Below are 21,083 nucleotides of genomic sequence, written 5' to 3'. Positions count from 1 at the left end.
AACAGACAAGCATGCAGCTAGATGGATTGACAACAGCAACAGACACCTTCCTAATGTACAAGCTCTCTAGTGGTTTCTAAGAGCTAAAAACAGAGTTCTGTTTCAATTTATTTGCACTTTGGATACCAAATATAATACTTCTAGGCATTAACCATTTGAAAAGACATCACAAAGTCAATTTCAAAATTTTACTTCTGGACATATTTTTTACAGAATTGCATGGTTTTTATCCGACATGCACTTAAAGTATCAGATTGAGATATATAAATTTATAATGTACACTTTTATCAAATAATGCAGTGCTTGCAGAAAAAAGATCTCAACTGTATCCATGATAATTCATTTGCCATTAGTTTACGTTTACATACTGAGATGTACATGTATCATTGCTTTTCCTCAAAAACAGTACTCATGGGAGAAATGGGATTTAAAAAAAGAAAATAAATAATCATGCATCCTTCATGGTGATGCACTTTGTTTGAAATCTAATTCTGAGATTCTAGAGCTATTTTAATGTTAAGTGACATGGGTGTATTAATTTTGCATATCTTTTAATGATATACGGTAAGTTGAAAGAAATGATTATTAAATTTTCCCAAACCCCCCAGAGAAATTCTCGAATGTTGACTAGATGTATATACATGTACTACAAGCAAGTGCTTAAAGGGGGAAAACTAGTGTTACAAGAATTATTTTCCATCAAAATATCTGCAGTTACAGCTTCATCACTCAAAAGGGGAGTTAACTCGATTATCACTCAAAAGGGGAACTACCTGAAAATTTTATGCTTATTTTATGTTATGTAATGGTGTCACAAGTGCATCTTTTTCACAGTTTTGTTTTCAACATTCAAATTTCAGATTTAAAAAAAAAATTCACAGAACATTTTACAACATGTGGTACATTATAAAAATTCATGACACTGAAATCAATTAACAAAGGGCATAAAAAAATTAAAGACTACTTAAAATGATAATTTTTTCATTGACACAGTCATTTCATCTAATGGTATTAAACAAGCTGTATACAAGTAAAAACTCTCAATTAATACAAACTGAGAAGAGAATTTTTTTCAATGTGATAAGTATAAATGCTTTAAGTATATATACAAACTTAAATATACAAAGTCATCTAAATCAACAATTTGAAACAATTGTCATGGGAATAAATTACATAATTGATTCATAAATAAAAAAAAATTGAAATAAAAATCCATGTTAAACATCCACCACCATCTTTTTATGAACATCCATGTTTCCAACAACCTGAAAAAAGTTAAGAAAATAAATCAATATTTCACTTTCATGGGCATCAAAGTGACTCTTAGAGAATCAAAACATCTCTAGTTTGCACAGAGAACTTCTTTAATCTGCATACATATTCATCATTAATATTAAAATATCTGCATACTTAAAAGTCTCTGTGCTTGTTAGATAATGCTTTAATAAGGAGATTAAGGACATGTTGTATAACAGTCAATAAATATATTTTTGAAGTACAATTTCTTCTGGATATCTCATTTTATAGTGTTACAGTACCCCCCCCCCCAAAACTTAAAGCCACAAAATCAAAATGTATGCTCCACAACTCCTGCTTATCAAAAGAAAAAACGAAATTGCTACAATGTGAAACAGTTTTAATGTTTGCCAACACGATATTAAGGAGTAAATATTACGGCTATTCTGGGAGTTTTTACTTTCAATTCAGATGATTTAACAAAAAAAATTATCCACTTACAGCACAAAATTCCTCAAAAGAGATTTTCCCATCACCATCGGTGTCAGCGTGTGTGATGGTTTTATCAACTATCTGTTGTAACTGAGTATCCTTCAAATTATTCCCCACCATCATTTTTAATACTTGGAAAAGCTCTCCATTTGATATATAGCCATCTTTGTCCATATCATAGATCTTGAATGCAACTGGAAATATACAGTAAACAATCATGGATTGTAAATATAGGCATAATACTAAATAACTGTATTTAAAATTATCACATTTGTAAAATTTTGCCATTTGGATCAAACACTGTTGCATACATTGTACATTCTCAAAATTACTTCCACAAAACCAAATTATTTAATTAATACTTGTACAATGTACTGTCTTTCGAATACTTACATCGCAGTTTAGAGAGCTTGTCTCCTCTGACACTAAATTGTGATACACCTTCAATGAACTCTGAAAATAAACGAAGCACAAACTCTGACAAATGCTTATCAAATACATACTACATATTGATGATGATGGAAAGCAACATTTAAGATTGGACTAAGAGCTGTAATGTTGTTTCCATGCACTTCCCATTAGACAAGTTTATCAAGGGAAAGGATTTCATTGTCTGCTTCATATCAAATTGCAAGTATTCATATCAAAGAAAATCTAATGCTTGCAAGTACATTTATGAATCTATTTACAATCTTTTATCAATTTCCTATCTGTGCAAATGCAACATTTTAGCATCTTTCACTTAAATTTTGTATAAACAATTGGCCTTGCATTCTATAAAGCATCAAACTTTGTACATACTAAAATATAAAATACAGTACACAGTCTTCACGAAAACTTTTCAAACTAACTGGCCAGTCAGACCAGTGAACTTTCAAAACTTACTGGCCCATCAAAATTTTTACTGGCCCCTTAATTAAAAAAAAAATAAAATAAATACATTTTCATAACTGTAAATTTATACATGTTTACCTACTTCAACTTTTGAAATGCCGCCATTTTTTGTCCTTTGTCGCGTTTCGGTAAGTTGTTTGTTGGAACTTTGCACATTTTATGTACTAGTTAATAGTTACTAGCTAGTTCCGTTTGTTACGTAATACATCCATGTTATAATAGGGTTACAATAATACGATTCAACAACATGTGCTTGTTCTTTTAATTTTACATATTAATGAAATTTACGCAAGTAAGACAGTTAAAAAATATATTGACTGTGTATGATTTCTATAATCAACAAGCCCATCGGACTTCTTGAATTTTGATTTTCACTGACCCGACACCAAAATTCACTGGCCTCGGTCTTCGGACCAGTGAGTTTTCTTGAAGACTGAGTACACATGGTGTAGACAATACTCATAGATGACTAATTGAAAATTATAAACATTTCATAGAGTGCTGTATTATGACAGGATCAAGAAACACTTTCTGTTTGACATTTTTACCTTTGAAATCAACTTCTCCATTTCCATCAGTATCAAATATATCTATGACTCGTTGCACCAATGGATTTTGCTGAAGTTCTGGTAAAGTCATAAACTCATCTACACTTAAGGAGCCTGAGTTATCCAAATCCAGTTTTTTAAATCTCTTTCCCAGTCTTTTGATTTCATCTGCATCAACTGAAATTAGAAGAAACCACTGGGTGAAACAACTCAAATCAATTACAAGTTAAGATCACCTGAGTCACAAAGGTGACCTATTGCTACCTTTTTTGTATGTCATCATTCCTAAACTTTTGAACATTTTCATCAATTTTCTTTTGAATGTCTTTACCAATTTTTGTATTATAGAAGAACTATGAGCAAAGGGGAACTAAAGAGCATAGAGACCTCTTAAAGATTGTAAAGTTCATAACAGCATAATCAGAAGTTTTGGTATTTGCCAGTTAGGTGAAATTTTACAAATCATTTAATGATAAAAGCATAAATTCTTCTTAAAATATCTTTTAAGCAGACAAATTGAGTGTATAATTAAAAGGGTACCTCCTATAAAATAGTCAATTCATTAGGGATTCGGGTGTTAGGGCTGAATTTCATCGATCGCATAGTGAAATACATTAATGTTTTATTAAAGTAGCCATTTTATTGAAATGTACTTTCTACATCTCTGCTTCAGTGTGTGCCAAAAGGACTAGCCCGATGCCCGAACACTAGTAAAAATTCGATCGGGCTAGTAGAATGTAGGTCAGCACTAGCCCGATCGGTCTAGTGAAAAGTTGCATGCATTTTACATTTATTTGTTGATAAATCTTTAAAAGTAGTAAAATAAGTATAAGAATTCTTATTGATTCCTTTCTTTTTACAAGTGCGTGGGTTTCTTTTGTTTAAGCGTGTCGAGAACTTTCGGCACAGTTTGGGTTTATAAAATACACATCAGCATTTACTTCTGGTTATGGTTGCGTTATGTTAAAAAGAAATATGAAGTAAAAAGGACAAGAGAATTTCTAAACAAGTGGAAGGAGGGGCGGCCTTGGCTGTAATACAACGAGGTGAAAAAGACCATGACTTGTACTTACTGCATACACGTGAAAAACAAAAACAAATTCACAACTGGATCTGAAAACTTCCGTATCGATGTGGGCTAGCAAAATCTGATTCGGGCTAGTAATTGTTCTTCATTACTAGCCCGATTGGGCTAGTGCTGAAAAAAGTTTTTCGCGCACACTGCTGCTTCAATGTACTCCATACATATGACAGTTAAATGTGATACAAGTCAACAAAATGAAATAGAAACTGTTTTTGTTACTTACAATTTGAGCAGAGCTCCATTGGAAGTGAGTTTTCATTCCCCTGAAAATAAACATGAATATTTACTTCTCTCATTAAAAGTACCAAAGGTGAAGAAATAAAACCATTAAATTAACTTCTAAACCATTAGTTTAGGATATTATGATTTCGTCGAAGGAGTCTGTACTCTGGAGGGATTCAAAGACAAGCATTAGAATGACCTACATCCATCAATTGTTATTGTACATAGTGCCAGAAAAGCTTTTATGAACTGTAAAAACATTGATGGAGAGTTTTTTCACATGGGCTTTAGGACCTGTAGTAATAGTCATTCAATAAAAAAAAGGTGGTATGCAATTTAAAGGAAGAAGGACTGAAGAAGTTTGAATCACGTTAATAAAGCATCTAACAGGTGAACAAAGAATTCTCCTGGGTTTTAATATTTTATAGTCATGTTTAATTTACTTTTTTATGCTTTTTGATCAATGTTAAGTCTTTCAAAGTTGTCCCATAGACCAGGGGCTGGGGAATTTTCCCGCCTGTTATAAAGACATACTGTAGATGTACCATTTTCCACGGGGTGATAATTCCATGGAAATCGATTTCTCTTGAATCCGCGGGTAGAAAATAATGCGGATTTCTTAGGCTCTCACTACTGTAGATCACTTTATTTTCGCGACACCTTATTTTCGCGAGATAGTCATTGACTCTTTATTAGCAAGACAAAATTTTCACGAATTGTGGTCATTGCCTTACATAATCTTAACTAAGAAATTCTATTATACGCGAGAATGAAAATTTCGCGAGCATATCGTCTCGCGTAATTACGCCAAAATAAAGTTCTCGTGAATAAAAAGTGATTTACAGTATATGCCTTATAAGTATTTTGAGTATGATGAGACAAATTTTTGCTGGCAATTTGTGACTGCGTACATAGCGTAAATTAATACCATGCAGAAAAAAGTACTTCTACAGTAATCAGATAATCCCCCGGATATCCCCTTGTATGTCCCTTGAGGTCCCTGTACGGGGAGGAACCCCAAAACCCCCTCTACTTTTTAAATGTTTCCTGTTATTTCAATTGTTAGGGGCAACCCTGGTCTTCACAAAATCTACTTTAATATAATATAGCATAAATTTAGGTCAAAACTTTTTGTTGATTTTGAAATTTCAACATGCAGTCGTGTGACACACTCCTGCGATAAAATTGTCAACTGAAGAGTTATTTATGTCTTTGCCTCATTCCAGTGTGGAAGGAAGCTGCAAGTATTGCACTGTTGGTGCATTAACATTAACATACTATTTTAATTAGTTTTTTTTACCAGGGTTAATATTGTATACAAATTCAGATGAGGTGTGCATATATACAAAGACATAGACACACTATCAGTACTAGATGTGTTGAATAAGAGCTTCTGCCTTTGAAATATGATCTAATTGTGAAAAGATGCAGTAACAACATTAACAACACATTTTGTATACATGTAGTCAGCATTGCAGCAGCTGAATCCGTTTAAGAGAGCCGAGAATCGTAATACCCGACTTCATTACATGAACTTAGATGTCAGTACGATCAAATATCTTCAATACACTTTAAGAAAATATATAAAATACGAAATATTACCATTTTTACGTAGTATTTTTCACCCTATGACAATATTCCTCAACTATCCGATCTATCGTCAATCAATACTGTTATTTCGCCAATGGGCATGCGCGTATTTTCACTCTGCATTTCCTTTTCCTATGTGCAATGGCGTCTGGGGTAAGGTGGCATACGTGGGCCGATTATTATCCAATAATATCTGGAAAATCATACGGAAATCGAATTAAATCTTCCAAAAAATAGACTCTTTGTTCTTTTCTTTTTAGACTCTTTTTACATATCCCGACAACTTTAGAGCCTTTAAGGCTTTAATTGCTGCGAAATACAGCGGAGCAGACGTGAAAGTCTCACCCGGCTTCAAATTCGGGGAAACCAACAAGTCCAAAAGCTTTCTAGAAAAGTTCCCACTGGGAAAGGTATACGTATAAGGATGGTAATTAGTTTTGAATGATGAAAGGTTGGAACGGTAGACGTTTACTTCTATAGAGAAGAGTAGATGATGAAACAACACGAATTTCCTCTGTCCTGTCAACGTTTTGAAGTTTTACTGTATTCGTGATGATTAGTTCATTACAGTCGGAAGAATAAGACGATCCTTTGCTCTATTCTGTTATAATTACTAAGTAGTTAAATTAATCTGTATTGGTTGTACATGCCCACAACACAGTTAAGTGTTGCTGTGGACTAGCCATTGCCCAAATGGAGCAGGTCTGTTGTGGGGTATTAACAAACGCTTTGGTGCTTCGTGTACATCTGCCTTAATATTCAGCCTTAAAAATACAAAGAAATTCAACACATTTTTTCAGTGTTTTTTAATGGCTCCAAATACTGGGCTAACAAGTTCCTGAACACTTGGAACTGTTCATGCATATGTTGAATAGGATAATAGGAATATCTCGTTCTGCCTTTGTTTAATTTGATGAGGCCTATCATTTATCTATGATAAGTACTATTAATCTTAAAAAAATAAATTATATATAGAAATGACTAAGTCTGAGTTCTTTTGAACACAATGGCACACATATATCTATCTTAATTGTCTCCGTGTAAAGTGTTCAGAATGTTATTTTAGTAAGTTAATGTTATTTTAGTTTTTCAAAAGAAATGGTTAAATAATAAATATTATATATCTGATCTTTGTTTTACAGGTTCCAGCCTTTGAATCAGCATCTGGAGATTGTCTGTTTGAAAGTGATGCCATTGCACAATATGGTAATACATACCAACATTAATGCTATATATACCCCCTGCTTGAAAAGGGTATATAGTAATCGGGATGTCTGTCTGTCCTCTCTTATCTGCAACTCCTCTCATACCACTCAATGAAATTTGATGAGACTTTCATTTCACGGAATCTTTATTACATATTGCCATTGTGCACCTACTATTTTTCTTTTTGACCCGACACATATTTTGGGTTTCCCATAGCAAAATGGACACTGCCATAATACTCATATGGGAGGCGGGGTTATCATTTAGATAGCTCATTGCTCACAGTAACTCTAGTTTTTCTCACTTTAACTAACATACAGTGTTCCAACTGGCAAGGAATAAATAAATTATCTGTGTTGGTATTATGGTTTAACTTTTGCATCAAATTTTTTGCCTGACATGAGCAACTTTTAAGTGTAAATTCCTACCTAATGACACAAAATTAAAACCCTGCTTCTCATGTGTAATAGATTAGATATGTCAAACATAAATTGTTATGAGTTGTGTTTAAACTTTTAATATTTGTCTGGTGCATAATTTGTGAAATTCTTGTCAAAAGCTTGAACAGAAAACATATTTTCTCAATCTGATTTAAAAGGGAAAGGGAAAAAGTTCAAAATTTTCTCTTTGTTACATTTTAGAGAAGAATGAATTTAATCAATTTGTTCATCTCTTTTCCAAAACTGTTGTTTATAGTTCAAACCTTTAAAAATATTTTCTCTCATTATAATTTAAATTTTGTTGTAGTATCCAATGCACAGCTGATTGGAGCAAATGCCAGAGATGCAGCTTTCGTGCAACAGTGGATTCATTTTGCTGAAAACGAAATTTTGCCAGCATCATGCACATGGGTTTATCCATGTCTTGGAATCATACAATACAACAAACAGGTACTATAAACATGATTAAGAGTCTTTATGTAGCTTACTCTTTAGAGCTTGCTTTCACTGTCTAATGTGGTGCAACTCCTGCCATTGTTAAACTTTGAACATTTTCAGTTTCTTTTCTAAAGAGTATAATATTCTTGGACCTAATAAGATAAGATAATGTTAATTAAAGTAGGGTAAATCAATAGAAACATACGCTCTGTAAGGTATTTTCTGTCTACATTTACTTGAAATGTACTTTGAACTACCACTTTTTGAAGGAAACAGAGAAAGCTAAGGAACAGATCAAAAAAGCACTTGGAGTATTGAATGGATATCTATCAAAACGCACTTTCTTAGTGGGGGAGAGGATTTCACTTGCTGACATTGCAGTTGTTTGTGATCTGCTTCTTCTCTACAAGCATGTAAGTAAATATCTTTAAATTACAGTGAAATCTTTGAAAGCCAGATCACAAAATAAAAGTTGAAACCAATCTATAGGTTTTAAATAACTGTTTATGTCCACAGTGCCTATTTATTTTTGGGTTATCTGAGTAACTCGGTAATTGGTAATTTTAAAATAATGTATGATAAAAATCAGGGATACAGGGTGTGCAGTAAGAAAATTTGACTTGGAAGAAATAGTGACACTGTGACATTCCAATGATGTACTGAACCCATGGACCTCTTGTTAACTTTACAGGTGATGGACCCCTCATTCCGGTCCTCCTTTGTCCATGTCAATAGATGGTTCACCACTCTCATCAACCAGCCCCAGTTCTCTGCTGTGATAGGATCCTTCCAGATGTGCACAAAGATGGCTGAATTTGATTGTAAGTTAGTAGGTTCTTTAAGGCCAAAGGAAAATTGATTTTAGATTCCCAGGCAGGTGCCACTGACTTGTCTTTGTGTAGAGGTTTAGAGATTTTCCAATTTTAATGAGCACAGACATTTTCTAATGGACATAATTACAAAAAAAAAAAAAGAATGTTTTCATTGGAAAATTAAAGCAATAACATTAACAAAAGAGAAAAAGTAGATCTGACATGTAATTATAAAACATCCTCATATAGTATCAAAGCAGGGGGAATGTAAAGAAAAAACTCATGAAAATACATCAGAATTGAGCATTTTCAACATTTGTGATACCTGTATTTTGGCTTACATAGAAAATAAGTTGTAAGAAACATAAGTTGTACATGTAAGAAACAGACTTTGTAAACTTTGATTTAATGAAGTATTAATTACTATATTTACATATTCTTATTAGCAAAGAAGTATGCTGAAATGCATGGCCAGCAGGGAGGTGGAAAGAAAGACAAGAAGGAAAAACAGCCCAAACAAGAAAAACAGGCACCTAAGGTATACTAGGGCTTTATTTTGTATAGATTGTTTTGTATGAAATTACTAAGGTTTACATACTGTGGCTTTCCAAAAATTAGATTTTACATTTTTTTATATTAAAAAAGTAAAAGAGACACAGTCCTGTAATTTTCTGTATGTACACAGCCTTGTTATTTTTCCAGAAGAAAGAAAAAGAACCCGAGCCAGAAGAGGAGGAGGAACCCAAACCAAAGGAATCTAAGGATCCTTTTGCCTCGTTTCCCAAAGGGTTGGCATTCAATAATTTGTTATTAACAAATATTTTATATTTATAATTATTTTGTTAAAAAAGTTAATTTTTATAGGACACATGAGCAAATGTTTTAAGAGAGCTTATGACTGGCATGTGTTTGCACATTTAAAAACCCCTGCAAACAAGTGTTATGTCATTTCATGTTTAGTTTAACATGTCCGAGATCACTTCATGATGCATTGCAATTTTATGAAGTGCATCATTTTAGATCAGCTTATTTAAGTTGAACAAATTTCAATTTTGCTAAATGTAATGTGGTTTACAAGTTTTTACGAGACCACAGAGGATATATTACATATATGTTTATGAGTACACATACTTGTATTTTTCCTTTCCAGAACATTTAATATGGATGAATTCAAAAGAGAGTATTCCAACAAGGATACATTGACAGAAGCATTGCCATACTTTTGGAAGAACTTTGACAAGGAGAACTTTTCTATTTGGTATAGTGAATATAAGTATAACAACGAGTTGACCAAGATCTTCATGACAGCAAACCTTGTTGGAGGTAAGTTAACTTAATTTAACGCACTAGCTTTTAATACATGTAACTGAAAGGGAGACAAAAAAAACCCATTTAATTAGGCCAAAAAAAATTAATCAATAGTTTCTCAGGCACCGCCGCATCGGTTCAAAACGGCCGCATTGATTAATTTTATTGACATATTGAATAGGGAAATAACTCGATTTTCTATTTTTCCAAGTTGAAAAAGAAAATCGAGTTATTCCCCATTTCAAAAATGCTAAGAATGACACTTTTATTAGAAAAACAATATATTTCTTCTAAATCTTAAGTATTTTATCAGTTAACTTTTAAATAAATGTTTGGATTAGCATTATTTAATGTTGAATACATATTATAACTAATTTCAGAGGACAAAACTCAAGAATTAGTAGATATTATCATTTTACTGCACAAATGACTTACTAAAAAAGTGTAAAACCTGCTTCCAAAAGAAAAAGCCTGCCTGTCGCATTGAATTTTGAATTTTTTGGCCTGAGAAACTATAAATTAATTTTTTTTTTGGCCTTAACACAGTTTACCAATTACTTTTCACACCTGTCATGTACAGTTTTTTATGTGAAACCTGGCTTTGCTTAAAACCAGTTGATACTGTTAATTTATTTGTTATATTTAATGTGTGTGATATTTGGTGGATATTAAATTCTGAACAAGTTAGCATAGATTTGAATAGTCAATTTCTAAATTCTCTTATTATGTGTGTATAAGTCTTCATATTTATTGTATTTGATAAAAAGTTATTGTATTTGTCTCTTCATAGGAATGTTTCAAAGATTGGAAAAACTACGTAAAAATGCATTTGCAAGTGTGTGTTTGTTTGGTGAGGATAACAACAATTCTATATCTGGGATATGGGTGTGGAGAGGTCACGACCTTGCCTTTGAGGTAATTGATTAAACATTGGAGTTTTTTTTTCCATGCCAACATAAAAATGATTGAAATGTATAGATTATTCATCATCAATTCAAAATTTAGTATATTTGTTGCATAAGTACATACATTTACATTATTTCGACAGATTTCTTTAATACCTTCATCTTCGCTAGCCAAGGGTGACGATCCACGGTGTTTCTCTATTCACCCTTGGGTGACGATCCACGGTGTTTCTCTATTCACCCTTGGGTGACGATCCACGGTGTTTCTCTATTCACCCTTGGGTGACGATCCACGGTGTTTCTCTATTCACCCTTGGGTGAATAGAGAAATACTGTGGATCGTCACCCTTGGCTAGCGAAGATGTAATACCTTGGATCCCATTAAAAACAATTTAGTGCAACAATTCAATTTAACAATTTAACTGTATTTGTTTGATCTCCTTGCATCCTGAAAACCAAAAAAAAAAAAAAATTATATTCGATCCCAGTTGTACATACTACTAGTATGAAATTTTAAAAGTACATGATATCTAATTCCTAAGTTTGTTCTTTTTTCTATGCAGCTTTCACCAGACTGGCAAATAGACTATGAAAGTTACAACTGGACTAAGTTAAATCCCGATGATGCGAAAACAAAGAAGCTTGTGACGGAGTATTTTGCCTGGGAGGGTGATTTCGATGGGAAAAAATTCAACCAAGGCAAAATTTTCAAGTAGACTTTGAACTGAAAAACAGTGACATTGAATGGGAAATGTTGACTATTTAAAAGTGAATGACTGGTGCAACAAAAGATTTCTTTGTTGTTGTTTTTTATCAGCACCCAAGTAATTTTTAGCTCTAGACTACTGGTCAGAGACCAGAATAGCTTATGCAATAGTTATGCGTCCGGCATACATCCGTCTGCCTGTCTGTAAACAATTTTTCAAAATGCCACTCCTCCTACAGTTTTGGTCTGACTTCAATATAACTTGGTATTCAAGTAGACTACAATAAGATACATAATTCTATATAAATACTTTCAAAATGCTACGCCTCCTACTAGGATTTCAATATAAGTTGGCACACAAGTAGACTTCACTAAAATACATAATTCTGTGTATCTGTATTTTATTTCGATGAACTATGTTTCCGTGGTTATTAAAAAATAGAAATTTCTGTGAAATACTTTCAAAATGGTACTCCTCCTACAGTTTTGGACTGAATTCAATATAACTTGGCACACTAGGAGACTACAATAAGAAATTCTGTATATCGGTTTTTGATTTCGATGAACAATGTTACCATAGTTACTAAACATGGAAATTTCTGTGAAATGCTTTCAAAAATGCTACTCCATATACAGTAATCTCTGTTGAGATTCTGCGACGGCGTCAGTCCAAATATCGAGCCCAGCAGAATCTCAACAGAGATTAACCTCTTCCTCTATTATAAGTACAAACCCAGTAGAGCTACAGTCTCGACAAAGACTTCTGGTTCAAAATGCTACTCCTCTTACCCCAACTAATGTGTTCAGAACCTTTTATTTTTCGCTGTTCTGCAAATTATAAGACTCAAGGAGTTCAGAGTAGCTCCAACGGTAGCACTTCCGAGACTACAGCGAAGTAGGGTAAATTATTAACAGAAATGTGGCTAGGAAGTGATTAGTACGTGGAGACACGGTAAACATACAAGTTGTGTCTCAATTTTCACCACCTATAATATTTGTAGAATTGTACTTTAATCTCCGTTGACTTCATTCAAACTTTAAAAAAAAATCCTTCATGACATTATGTTCTGCAGGTGTATATCTAAACATACTTCCATTGGATCTAGGACTATGTTTATTGGTGTCAGAATAGCAAATGAGGTGGATTTTACTGACAAATCAACTGAATGAGACTGATGATTGCATTGTGGGTTACTACGTGTCATGAGGTTCACAGGTGTGTGAAAGTCAGTCAATGGGCGCACTTGTTTCATAAGCCGGGCCAAGCCGGTTGATACTTCCGGAAACGGGCAAGTCACTTGTTTCAAAATTTTTAAGCAACAGGGCCGTCAGAAAGTAGCCCGGATCGCCCGAAAAATTTCGAGCGAGCAAATGAAAAGCAATAGGGCGGAAAACGAAGGTAGATATTTCCCTTAATTACTTATGCAGCAACATACCTTCATCACCTTCATACGGAGTATTATATACATGTATATATCTCAGTTGATTCGATACGCAAGAGCATGCTCTACGTATGAACAATTTCTAAAACGAGGTAAATTATTGACTAGCAAGTTGATGAAAAAAGAATTTCAGCAGTCTCGTTTGAAGTCATCATTTCGTAAGTTCTATGGTCGATACAATGACCTTGTCAGCAAATACAATTTATCATTGAGTCAAATGCTCTAATTGTTAGTCCATTAATTATACACTGAATTGACAACGGATTTTTCCGTTATTTCCTGATCATAACAAGGAGCACACGGCGGGTGTGACCGGTCAGTAGGGGATGCTCACTCCTACATGGCACCTGATCCCACCTCTGATTTTGCGGAGGTACTTGTTTCCTCTGCTCCTATTTTGTATTGTTGTATGGACTTTGAGCTTGAATACTGTTCGTTATCTCCATATCCTTCCTTGATGGTGAAATATTCGGGTTTTGCATTAGTTTCAGTTTCAATAAACATACAGTACTGTGATAATAAGTAACCTTTACAATATGTTTGTTAATATTTACACGACCAACTTTTTTTAAAATTTAAAGCTACTTTTTTTCAGTTTTGTGTCAGTTTCAGTTTCTGTTCTCTGCTGTGATTGGATCCTTCCAGAAGTGCACAAAAATGGGCGAGTTTTATTGTAAGTAGTATTGTACTCAGGCCAAAGAAAAATGGATTTTAGATTCTCAGGCAGGTGCCACTGAATAAGTCTTTGTGTAGAGGATTGAAGATTTTCCATTTTTAAGTTGCACAGACTTTATGAAAAATAAAGATGTTTTCATTAAAAAAATCATCTCAATGAAAATAAAGCAAAAGTAGGTCATAGATATAAAACATAATCATGTAGTATCAAAGCAAGTTCAAATTATGACTATGATGTAGGAAAGGGCAACATTGGGGTGGGGGAAATGTAAAGAAAATAATGAGAACTCGACATTTTAAACATCTGTGATAGCTCTTTCAACATTTGTGATATTTTGGCTAACGGAGAAAATAGCTACGTAATAAGAAACAGACTTCAGACTTTGTAAACTTTAATAAATGAACTTTTAACTACATTTATATTTTCTTATTAGCAAAGAAGTATGCTGAAATGCATGGCCAGCAAGGAGGTGGTGGAAAGAAAGACAAGAAGGAACTAGAGGTACTGTGAGCAATGGGCTCACTAAATGATACCCCCCGCCTCCCATATGTTTATAAATGTCAGTGTCCATATCTTGCCATGGGAAACCCAAAATATGTGTCGGATCAAAAAGTAAAATAGGAGGTGCACAATGGCAATATGTAATAAAGATTCTCTGAAAGTTTCATCAAATTTCATTCAGTGGTATAAGAGGAGTTGCGGATAAGAGATGGGTACCCCAAAGCGTAACAGACGGACGGACGTACAGACGGACGGACGGAATTAACGATTACTACATACCCTCCCGCTTTTCAAGCGGGGGGTATATAAACAACCCAAACAGGAAAAACAGGCACCTAAGGTATACCAGGGTCCGCCGTCATAAAACTTTGAGAATTCTCAAAAAAATTCTCAACTCAAGTCTTGAGAATTACTCAGCTAAGAATTTTCTTAAATCGGCCGTCATAAAACGATTTGAGAATATTCTCAGCTGAGTTATTCTCAAGACTTGAGAATTTTTTCAAGATTTTTTTTCTCGCGATACTGTTTTCGCGGATTTTTTTCGTTGGTTGAAGCGGCCCAGAGGAGCTCTTTTTTTCAAAAAGTGAGAAACAACTTTGGTTACATGTAAATAAATCAAAAATTACGTCTACTTTGTATATTAATATCAATCATTGTAAATATCGAAGAAAGAAAAGTTAAACGCTCTCAAAATCGGAGTAGTGGGGAAGAGGTAGAACGTGCCGTGTTACAACGCACTTTGAAAAAATACGCACTTTGAAAAAAAATTTCAAGGTGCGTTAAATTTGGGACCAAATCAACGCTCTTTGAAAAAATAAAATTTCTTTTCAATGTGCGTTAATATTGACCATATTAACGCACTTTGAAAAACTGTATGGATCGGTCAATATTCTTGCAAATCTTAGGTATGATAAATAATTGAACCTGTTTGATAACTCTTCTGTGAAGAGGTCACTTCAGGATGTGAAAGTGAGCGATTTTGATTTTTCCATACTTTGAAAATTCTTTCTCGCTTAAATGCTTTACTGTACTTTTTTTCCAGTTTGCATGCATTTTATGTAAGCTTAAATTTATTGAAAATTTTCAACGGCATACCAGTTATGTAAATACATATATTTGGGTGTATCATACCGGGAAGGGAGGTTTCATGTAGGCACATAAATGTTTTGCAAAGATATATATAATATATTTATGCATTTAAAAATTAGGGCTTACCTGGGGGGTCAACTTTCAATTTGCTACCGACGGCTATGTACAGTGTTTCAGAAAAAAAGAGTTGGGATGAAAGACCTTCTACTCGTCTTCTCCTTGTTCTCAATGAGGTTAAATGAGTACATGTAAATTAAAAAGTTTTTCGAAAGATCTTATTACAAATTGATTCTCTCTTTTACTAAAATCTAAGTCTAAAATTTTTTTATTTCTTACATATTGTTTTTTCAAAATGCGTTAAATGCCTCCATGGTATAAAATGTTTATGTGCACTCTTAACGCACTTTGAAAAAAAATTTCAAAGTGCGTTGAGTGTGTCCAATACTAGTATGTAACGCACTTTGAAAAAATTTTTAAAAGTGCGTTGATTTTGTCCCAATTTAACGCACTTTGAAAAAAATTTTCAAAGTGCGTACAATTTTTTCAAAGTTTTTGTTGCCACAGTACCGACACGTTGTTTGGGTCTTTGAAAGGAAGTGGGCCGAAGGGGGAAACTAAAGGAAATATTAAAGGAGAGGGAGTGGCAGTGCATTGCCGACGCTCTGAACTCGTAAGAATGATTGTAAAATTGTCGTGGATAGTAAATATACAAGTCTATCAAGCATTACTGTACTACATATTTATTTTTATACTTTGGGTTTTTAAAATCTATTTTTGAACAATAAAACGGAATACACGTTCAATTCAGATTTCTGTCTGAAATCATGCAGTTCTGGAAAAAAAATTATTAATGTTTCGAATCATATGGTGAGAACTCATTACACGGGAAGCTATTTTCATTGATCGTGTCAGTCCTGAGATGCAGGGAGGGACGCTACGTACAGGATTTTTTTTTCAAAATGTACAAGATGTTACGTATTTGTGAGAGCCATGTGTGGAGCTATTGGTAACTTTGACCAAATAATGAAAATATTTATGAAAAAATTTCAAAGTTCTATTGGCAAAAGATTCTCAGAAAAGAAAGCCAGACCCCATTGTAAAAAAAATATTGAAATATAAGGAAGATTTAATAAACTAGTCTTGAATATTACACTGTATATGCTAGACTGGCCATTGCAAAAAAAATATTGAAATATAAGGAAGATTTAATAAATAAAGAGATTTGTTCTGTACACTAAAAATGAATTACTGGTAATCGGTATGGATTTTTACTAAAAAAGTTTTTAGACTTAATTTGTTGTAAATAATGCATAAAAAAATGTAAATCTTTATATAGACTTTTTTAAGATGTTAATTTTTTTTCTCATCAGCCTTTATTAATCTATATATACATTTTCATCCCATTTTTAATGCTTGAGAATGGACTTAAGTTTGCTTTGTAGTAAACTCACAAACTAAAAGTTTGACAAGCAAAAAAAAAAAAACCAAGATTGAAAGTTTTCTATTTCGTGGGGGGGGGGGGGGGCAACTTTTTCAAAGGCAAGCTTTCAATTCCAATTTTTTTCCCACAATTCTTCGATATCACTATACTATGGTCAAAAAGAGGAGGGGGCAACTATCCCTTCAATGAACATTTCCTATAGTAAAGGTTATGTTGGGGAAAAAAGTGGGGGGGGGGGGGCAGGTCTTGACGATTTAATTACTATATTACATTACTATATACATGTAATACAACTATTACTTCAAGAGAAATGCTTACTCAGTTATGCCATTGAGGTTAAATATTATTTCAAAATAGCTGTGATTTTGTTCTTCATTAAAAAGTGGGGGGGGGGGGGCACTTAAAGTTTGCTCCCTGTGACTAGCCTAAGTAAACTCAAATATTTGAGAATAATAGAGAGTTTGAGATTTTTTATTTTACTCAACTTTTTGATGACGGCCGCTGAGTCTGAGAATTTAGGATTTGAGAAAATTCTGAGACTTGAGAGCATTCGCAGACTTAGATTTTTTGTATGAAATTACAAAGGTTTACGTACTGTACGAAAAAAGTAAAAGAGACACAGTCCTGTTTTTCTCTCTCTGTACACCGTCTTGTTATAATTTCCAGAAGAAAGAAAAAGAACCCGAGCCAGAAGAGGAGGAGGAACCCAAACCAAAGGAATCTAAGGATCCATTTGCCTCGTTTCCTAAGGGGTGGGCATTCAATACTCTTTTGTTAACAAATGTTTTATCTTTAGAATTATTTTGTTAAAAATGTAAATTTTTGTAGTGCACATGAGCAAGTGTTTTAAGAGAGCTTATGTTGACTGGCGTGTGTTTGTACATTTAAAAAACCCTGCCAACAAGTGTTATATTATTCCATAATATTTATGTTTAGTTTATACATGACATGTATTGTCCATAGTTTCACTTCATGATGCACTGCAATTTTATGAAGTGCATCATTTTAGATCAGCTTATTTAAGTTGAACAAATCTCAATTTTGTTAAAATATAATGTGGGTACAAGTTTTTACAAGATCACAGAGGATATATTACATATAGATATGTTTATGAGTACACAATGACATACTCGTATTTTTCCTTTCCAGAACATTTAATATGGATGAATTCAAAAGAGAGTATTCCAACAAGGATACATTGACAGAAGCGTTGCCATACTTTTGGAAGAACTTTGACAAGGAGAACTTTTCTATTTGGTATAGTGAATACAAGTATAACAACGAGTTGTCCAAGATCTTCTTGACAGCAAACCTTGTCGGAGGTAAGTTAACTTAATTTAATGTATTAGCTTTAAATAACTGAAACAGAGAAGAAAAAACATTTAATTAGCACAGTTTGCAAATTACTTTTCACAACTGTCATGTACAGTTTCTTATTTGAAACCTGGTTTTGCATTAAAACCAGTTCATACAGTAAATATGTTATTAAATGTGTGTGATATTTGGTGGATATTGAATGCTGAACAAGTTAGCATAGATTTGATTTAGTGCATTTCTAAATTTTCTTAGTATTTGTGTATATGTCTTCATATGTAGTTAATTTGATAAAAAGTTATTGTTATTCCTCTCTTCATAGGAATGTTTCAAAGATTAGAAAAACTACGTAAAAATGCATTTGCAAGTGTGTGTTTGTTTGGTGAGGATAACAACAATTCTATATCTGGGATATGGGTGTGGAGAGGTCACGACCTTGCCTTTGAGGTAAATGATTACACATTTGGAGTATTTTTTTTTCCATGGCAATATATAACTTGGCACACAAGTGTTTAGATTATTCATAGAAATTCAAAGTATATTGGTTGCATGAGTACGTAACATGTACATTATTGTAAAAATGGAAATTTCTTACTTTAATGTTACCCATAAAATTCTGTTAAAAAACAGTGTGTTATGTGTGTGATATTTGGTGGATATTGAAATCTGAACAAGTTATATAGCATAGATTTGATTTAGGGCATTTCTAAATGTTCTTAGTATGTGTGTTTATGTCACCATATGTAGTTAATTTGATAAAAAGTTATTGTTATTCCTCTCTTTAATTTTTGGATATATTATGTAAACTGTTATGAAAAATCACATATCTCAAAAATGCATTTGCAAGTGTGTGTTTGTTTGGTGAGGATAACAAAATTCCATAAAATCTGGGATATGGGTTTTTAGTGGAGAGGTCAAATGCACTTGCCTTTAATGAGGTAAATGATTAAACATATGGAAAAACGATTTTTATTCTTGCCAGGGCAATTAAGAAAGAATGAATTTTGTTTTCTTATATCACTTTCAATGATTGAAATGAAATTATTCATCAAGTCAGACTTTGTATTGAAACTGTACATACAAAATTTTAAACAAATTTCATTTCTGTAAAAAGTTGTGTTAAACTATATTTGTTTGATCTTCTTGCATCCTGAAGACTTTTTGAGTTTTTCATTTGTAATCCCAGTTGTACACACTACTTGTGTTGTATGAAATTTTGAAAGTACACGATTTCTAATTCTTGATTTTGTTCCAATTTCTATGCAGCTTTCACCAGACTGGCAAATAGACTATGAAAGTTACAACTGGACTAAGTTAAATCCCGATGATGAGAAGACAAAGAAGCTTGTGACAGAGTATTTTGCCTGGGAGGGTGATTTTGATGGGAAAAAATTCAACCAAGGCAAACTTTTCAAGTAGACTTTGAACTGAAGAACAGTGACATTGAATGGGAAATGTTAACTATTTAAAAATGAATGACTGGTGCAAAAAAAGTTTTCTTTGTTATTTTTTATGGGCAAACAAGGCAACTCAGGATGGTCTGTTGCCATCTGCTTTTCATGCATAAATTTTTGCCTTTTAGGTGTTTTCTTCAAAGCCATATGCCTTGGTATAAAGCATTAAAGGAAAATTTAAATTGTTAAACTTTCTCACAAGGGGAGATAATCAAGAAAAGACAAAAATAGGGTGGGGTCATTAGAAAATCTTCTTCTCATGAGTTTATGTGGAAGCTTGCTATTGTTCAAATGACCCCCGGGGGTAGCTTGGGAATCAAAGTTTAACAGAAATATATAGGAAAAATCTTTAAAAATCTTCTTCTCAAGAACCACTGGGCCAGGAAAATTTGTGGAAGCATCCTGGGGTAGTGTAACATGTAAATGTAACTGAAAAATCAAAATTTTTACATAGAAGTATATAGGAAAAAATCTTTAAAAATCTTCTTCTCAAGAACCACAGGCCCGAAAAGCTGAAACTTATGTGGAAGCATCCTGGGGTAGTGTAGATTCTAAATTGTTCAAATCACGATCCCCGGGTTTAGGGCGGGGCCACAATGAAAAATCAAAGTTTTACATAGAAATACAGTAAAACTCGGTTATAATGAAGTCACTGGGACCTGTGAAATTACTTCGCTATATCCGTAATTCGTTATAACCGTATAAGAAAGTAATTGATTTTATATAGCTGGGGATCCAAGATGACTTCGCTATATCCGTAAATTTGCAATATCCGTGTTCATACTAAACAAGTTTTGCTGTATATAGGAAAAATTTTTTAAAATCTTCTCAAGAACCACAGGGCCAGAAAAGCTGAAACTTATGTGGAAGCATCCTGGGGTAGTGTAAATTCTAAATTGTTCAAATCATGACCCCCGGGGGTAGGGCGGGGCCACAATGGGAAATCAAAGTTTAAAATAGAAATATATAGGAAAAATCTTGAAAAACCTCCTTTTAAGAACCACTGGGCCAGAAAATCAGAAACTTATGTGGAAGCATCCTGGGGTAGTGTAGATTCTAAATTGTTCAAATCATGACCATGCGTGTAGGGCGGGGCCACAATTGGGAATCAAAGTTAAAAAAATTTACATAGAAATATATAGAAAAAATCTTCTCAAGAACCACTGGGCCAGAAAAGCTGAAACTTTTGTGGAAGTGTCCTGGGGTAGTGTAGATTCTAAATTGTTCAAATTATGACCCTGGGGGCTGGGCGCACAATGTGGAATCTAAGTTTTACATGGAAGTA

General features: G+C 33.4%; 2 protein-coding genes across 6 annotated transcripts; one reads left to right on the top strand and one right to left on the bottom strand.

Moving 5' to 3' along the window:
- Positions 1 to 174: 174 nt before the first annotated feature.
- LOC134252250 (calcineurin subunit B type 1) lies at positions 175 to 6,167 on the bottom strand. The gene is made up of 6 exons (XM_062734682.1): positions 6,079 to 6,167; positions 4,478 to 4,517; positions 3,171 to 3,347; positions 2,122 to 2,181; positions 1,738 to 1,922; positions 175 to 1,265 (listed from the first exon to the last, which is right to left on the bottom strand). Exons 1-6 carry the CDS (start codon positions 6,079 to 6,081, stop codon positions 1,218 to 1,220), a joined length of 513 nt encoding a protein of 170 aa, XP_062590666.1. The 5' UTR covers positions 6,082 to 6,167; the 3' UTR covers positions 175 to 1,217.
- Positions 6,168 to 6,192: 25 nt separating this feature from the next.
- LOC134252248 (elongation factor 1-gamma-like) lies at positions 6,193 to 19,923 on the top strand. Of its 5 annotated transcripts, XM_062734680.1 has the most exons (13): positions 6,197 to 6,219; positions 6,327 to 6,476; positions 7,209 to 7,272; positions 8,020 to 8,162; positions 8,420 to 8,563; positions 8,842 to 8,971; positions 9,409 to 9,444; positions 14,469 to 14,494; positions 14,808 to 14,840; positions 17,697 to 17,782; positions 18,180 to 18,352; positions 18,667 to 18,791; positions 19,611 to 19,923. In XM_062734680.1, exons 1-13 carry the CDS (start codon positions 6,208 to 6,210, stop codon positions 19,761 to 19,763), a joined length of 1,275 nt encoding a protein of 424 aa, XP_062590664.1. In that variant the 5' UTR covers positions 6,197 to 6,207; the 3' UTR covers positions 19,764 to 19,923. The 5 variants fall into 5 exon arrangements, with proteins under 5 accessions (XP_062590665.1, XP_062590664.1, XP_062590661.1 ...); XM_062734677.1 differs by lacking the exon at positions 9,409 to 9,444 and having other exon boundaries at positions 14,433 to 14,494; XM_062734679.1 differs by lacking the exon at positions 14,469 to 14,494 and having other exon boundaries at positions 9,409 to 9,471; positions 14,815 to 14,840.
- The last annotated feature ends 1,160 nt before the right edge of the window (positions 19,924 to 21,083 follow it).

This window comes from Saccostrea cucullata, unplaced genomic scaffold (assembly GCF_032062105.1).
Source record: "Saccostrea cucullata isolate Sc308-1 unplaced genomic scaffold, CSIRO_AGI_Scuc_v1 ctg130, whole genome shotgun sequence".
Lineage (NCBI taxonomy): Eukaryota > Metazoa > Mollusca > Bivalvia > Ostreida > Ostreidae > Saccostrea > Saccostrea cuccullata.
This window is presented reverse-complemented; position numbering and strand designations above follow the sequence as displayed.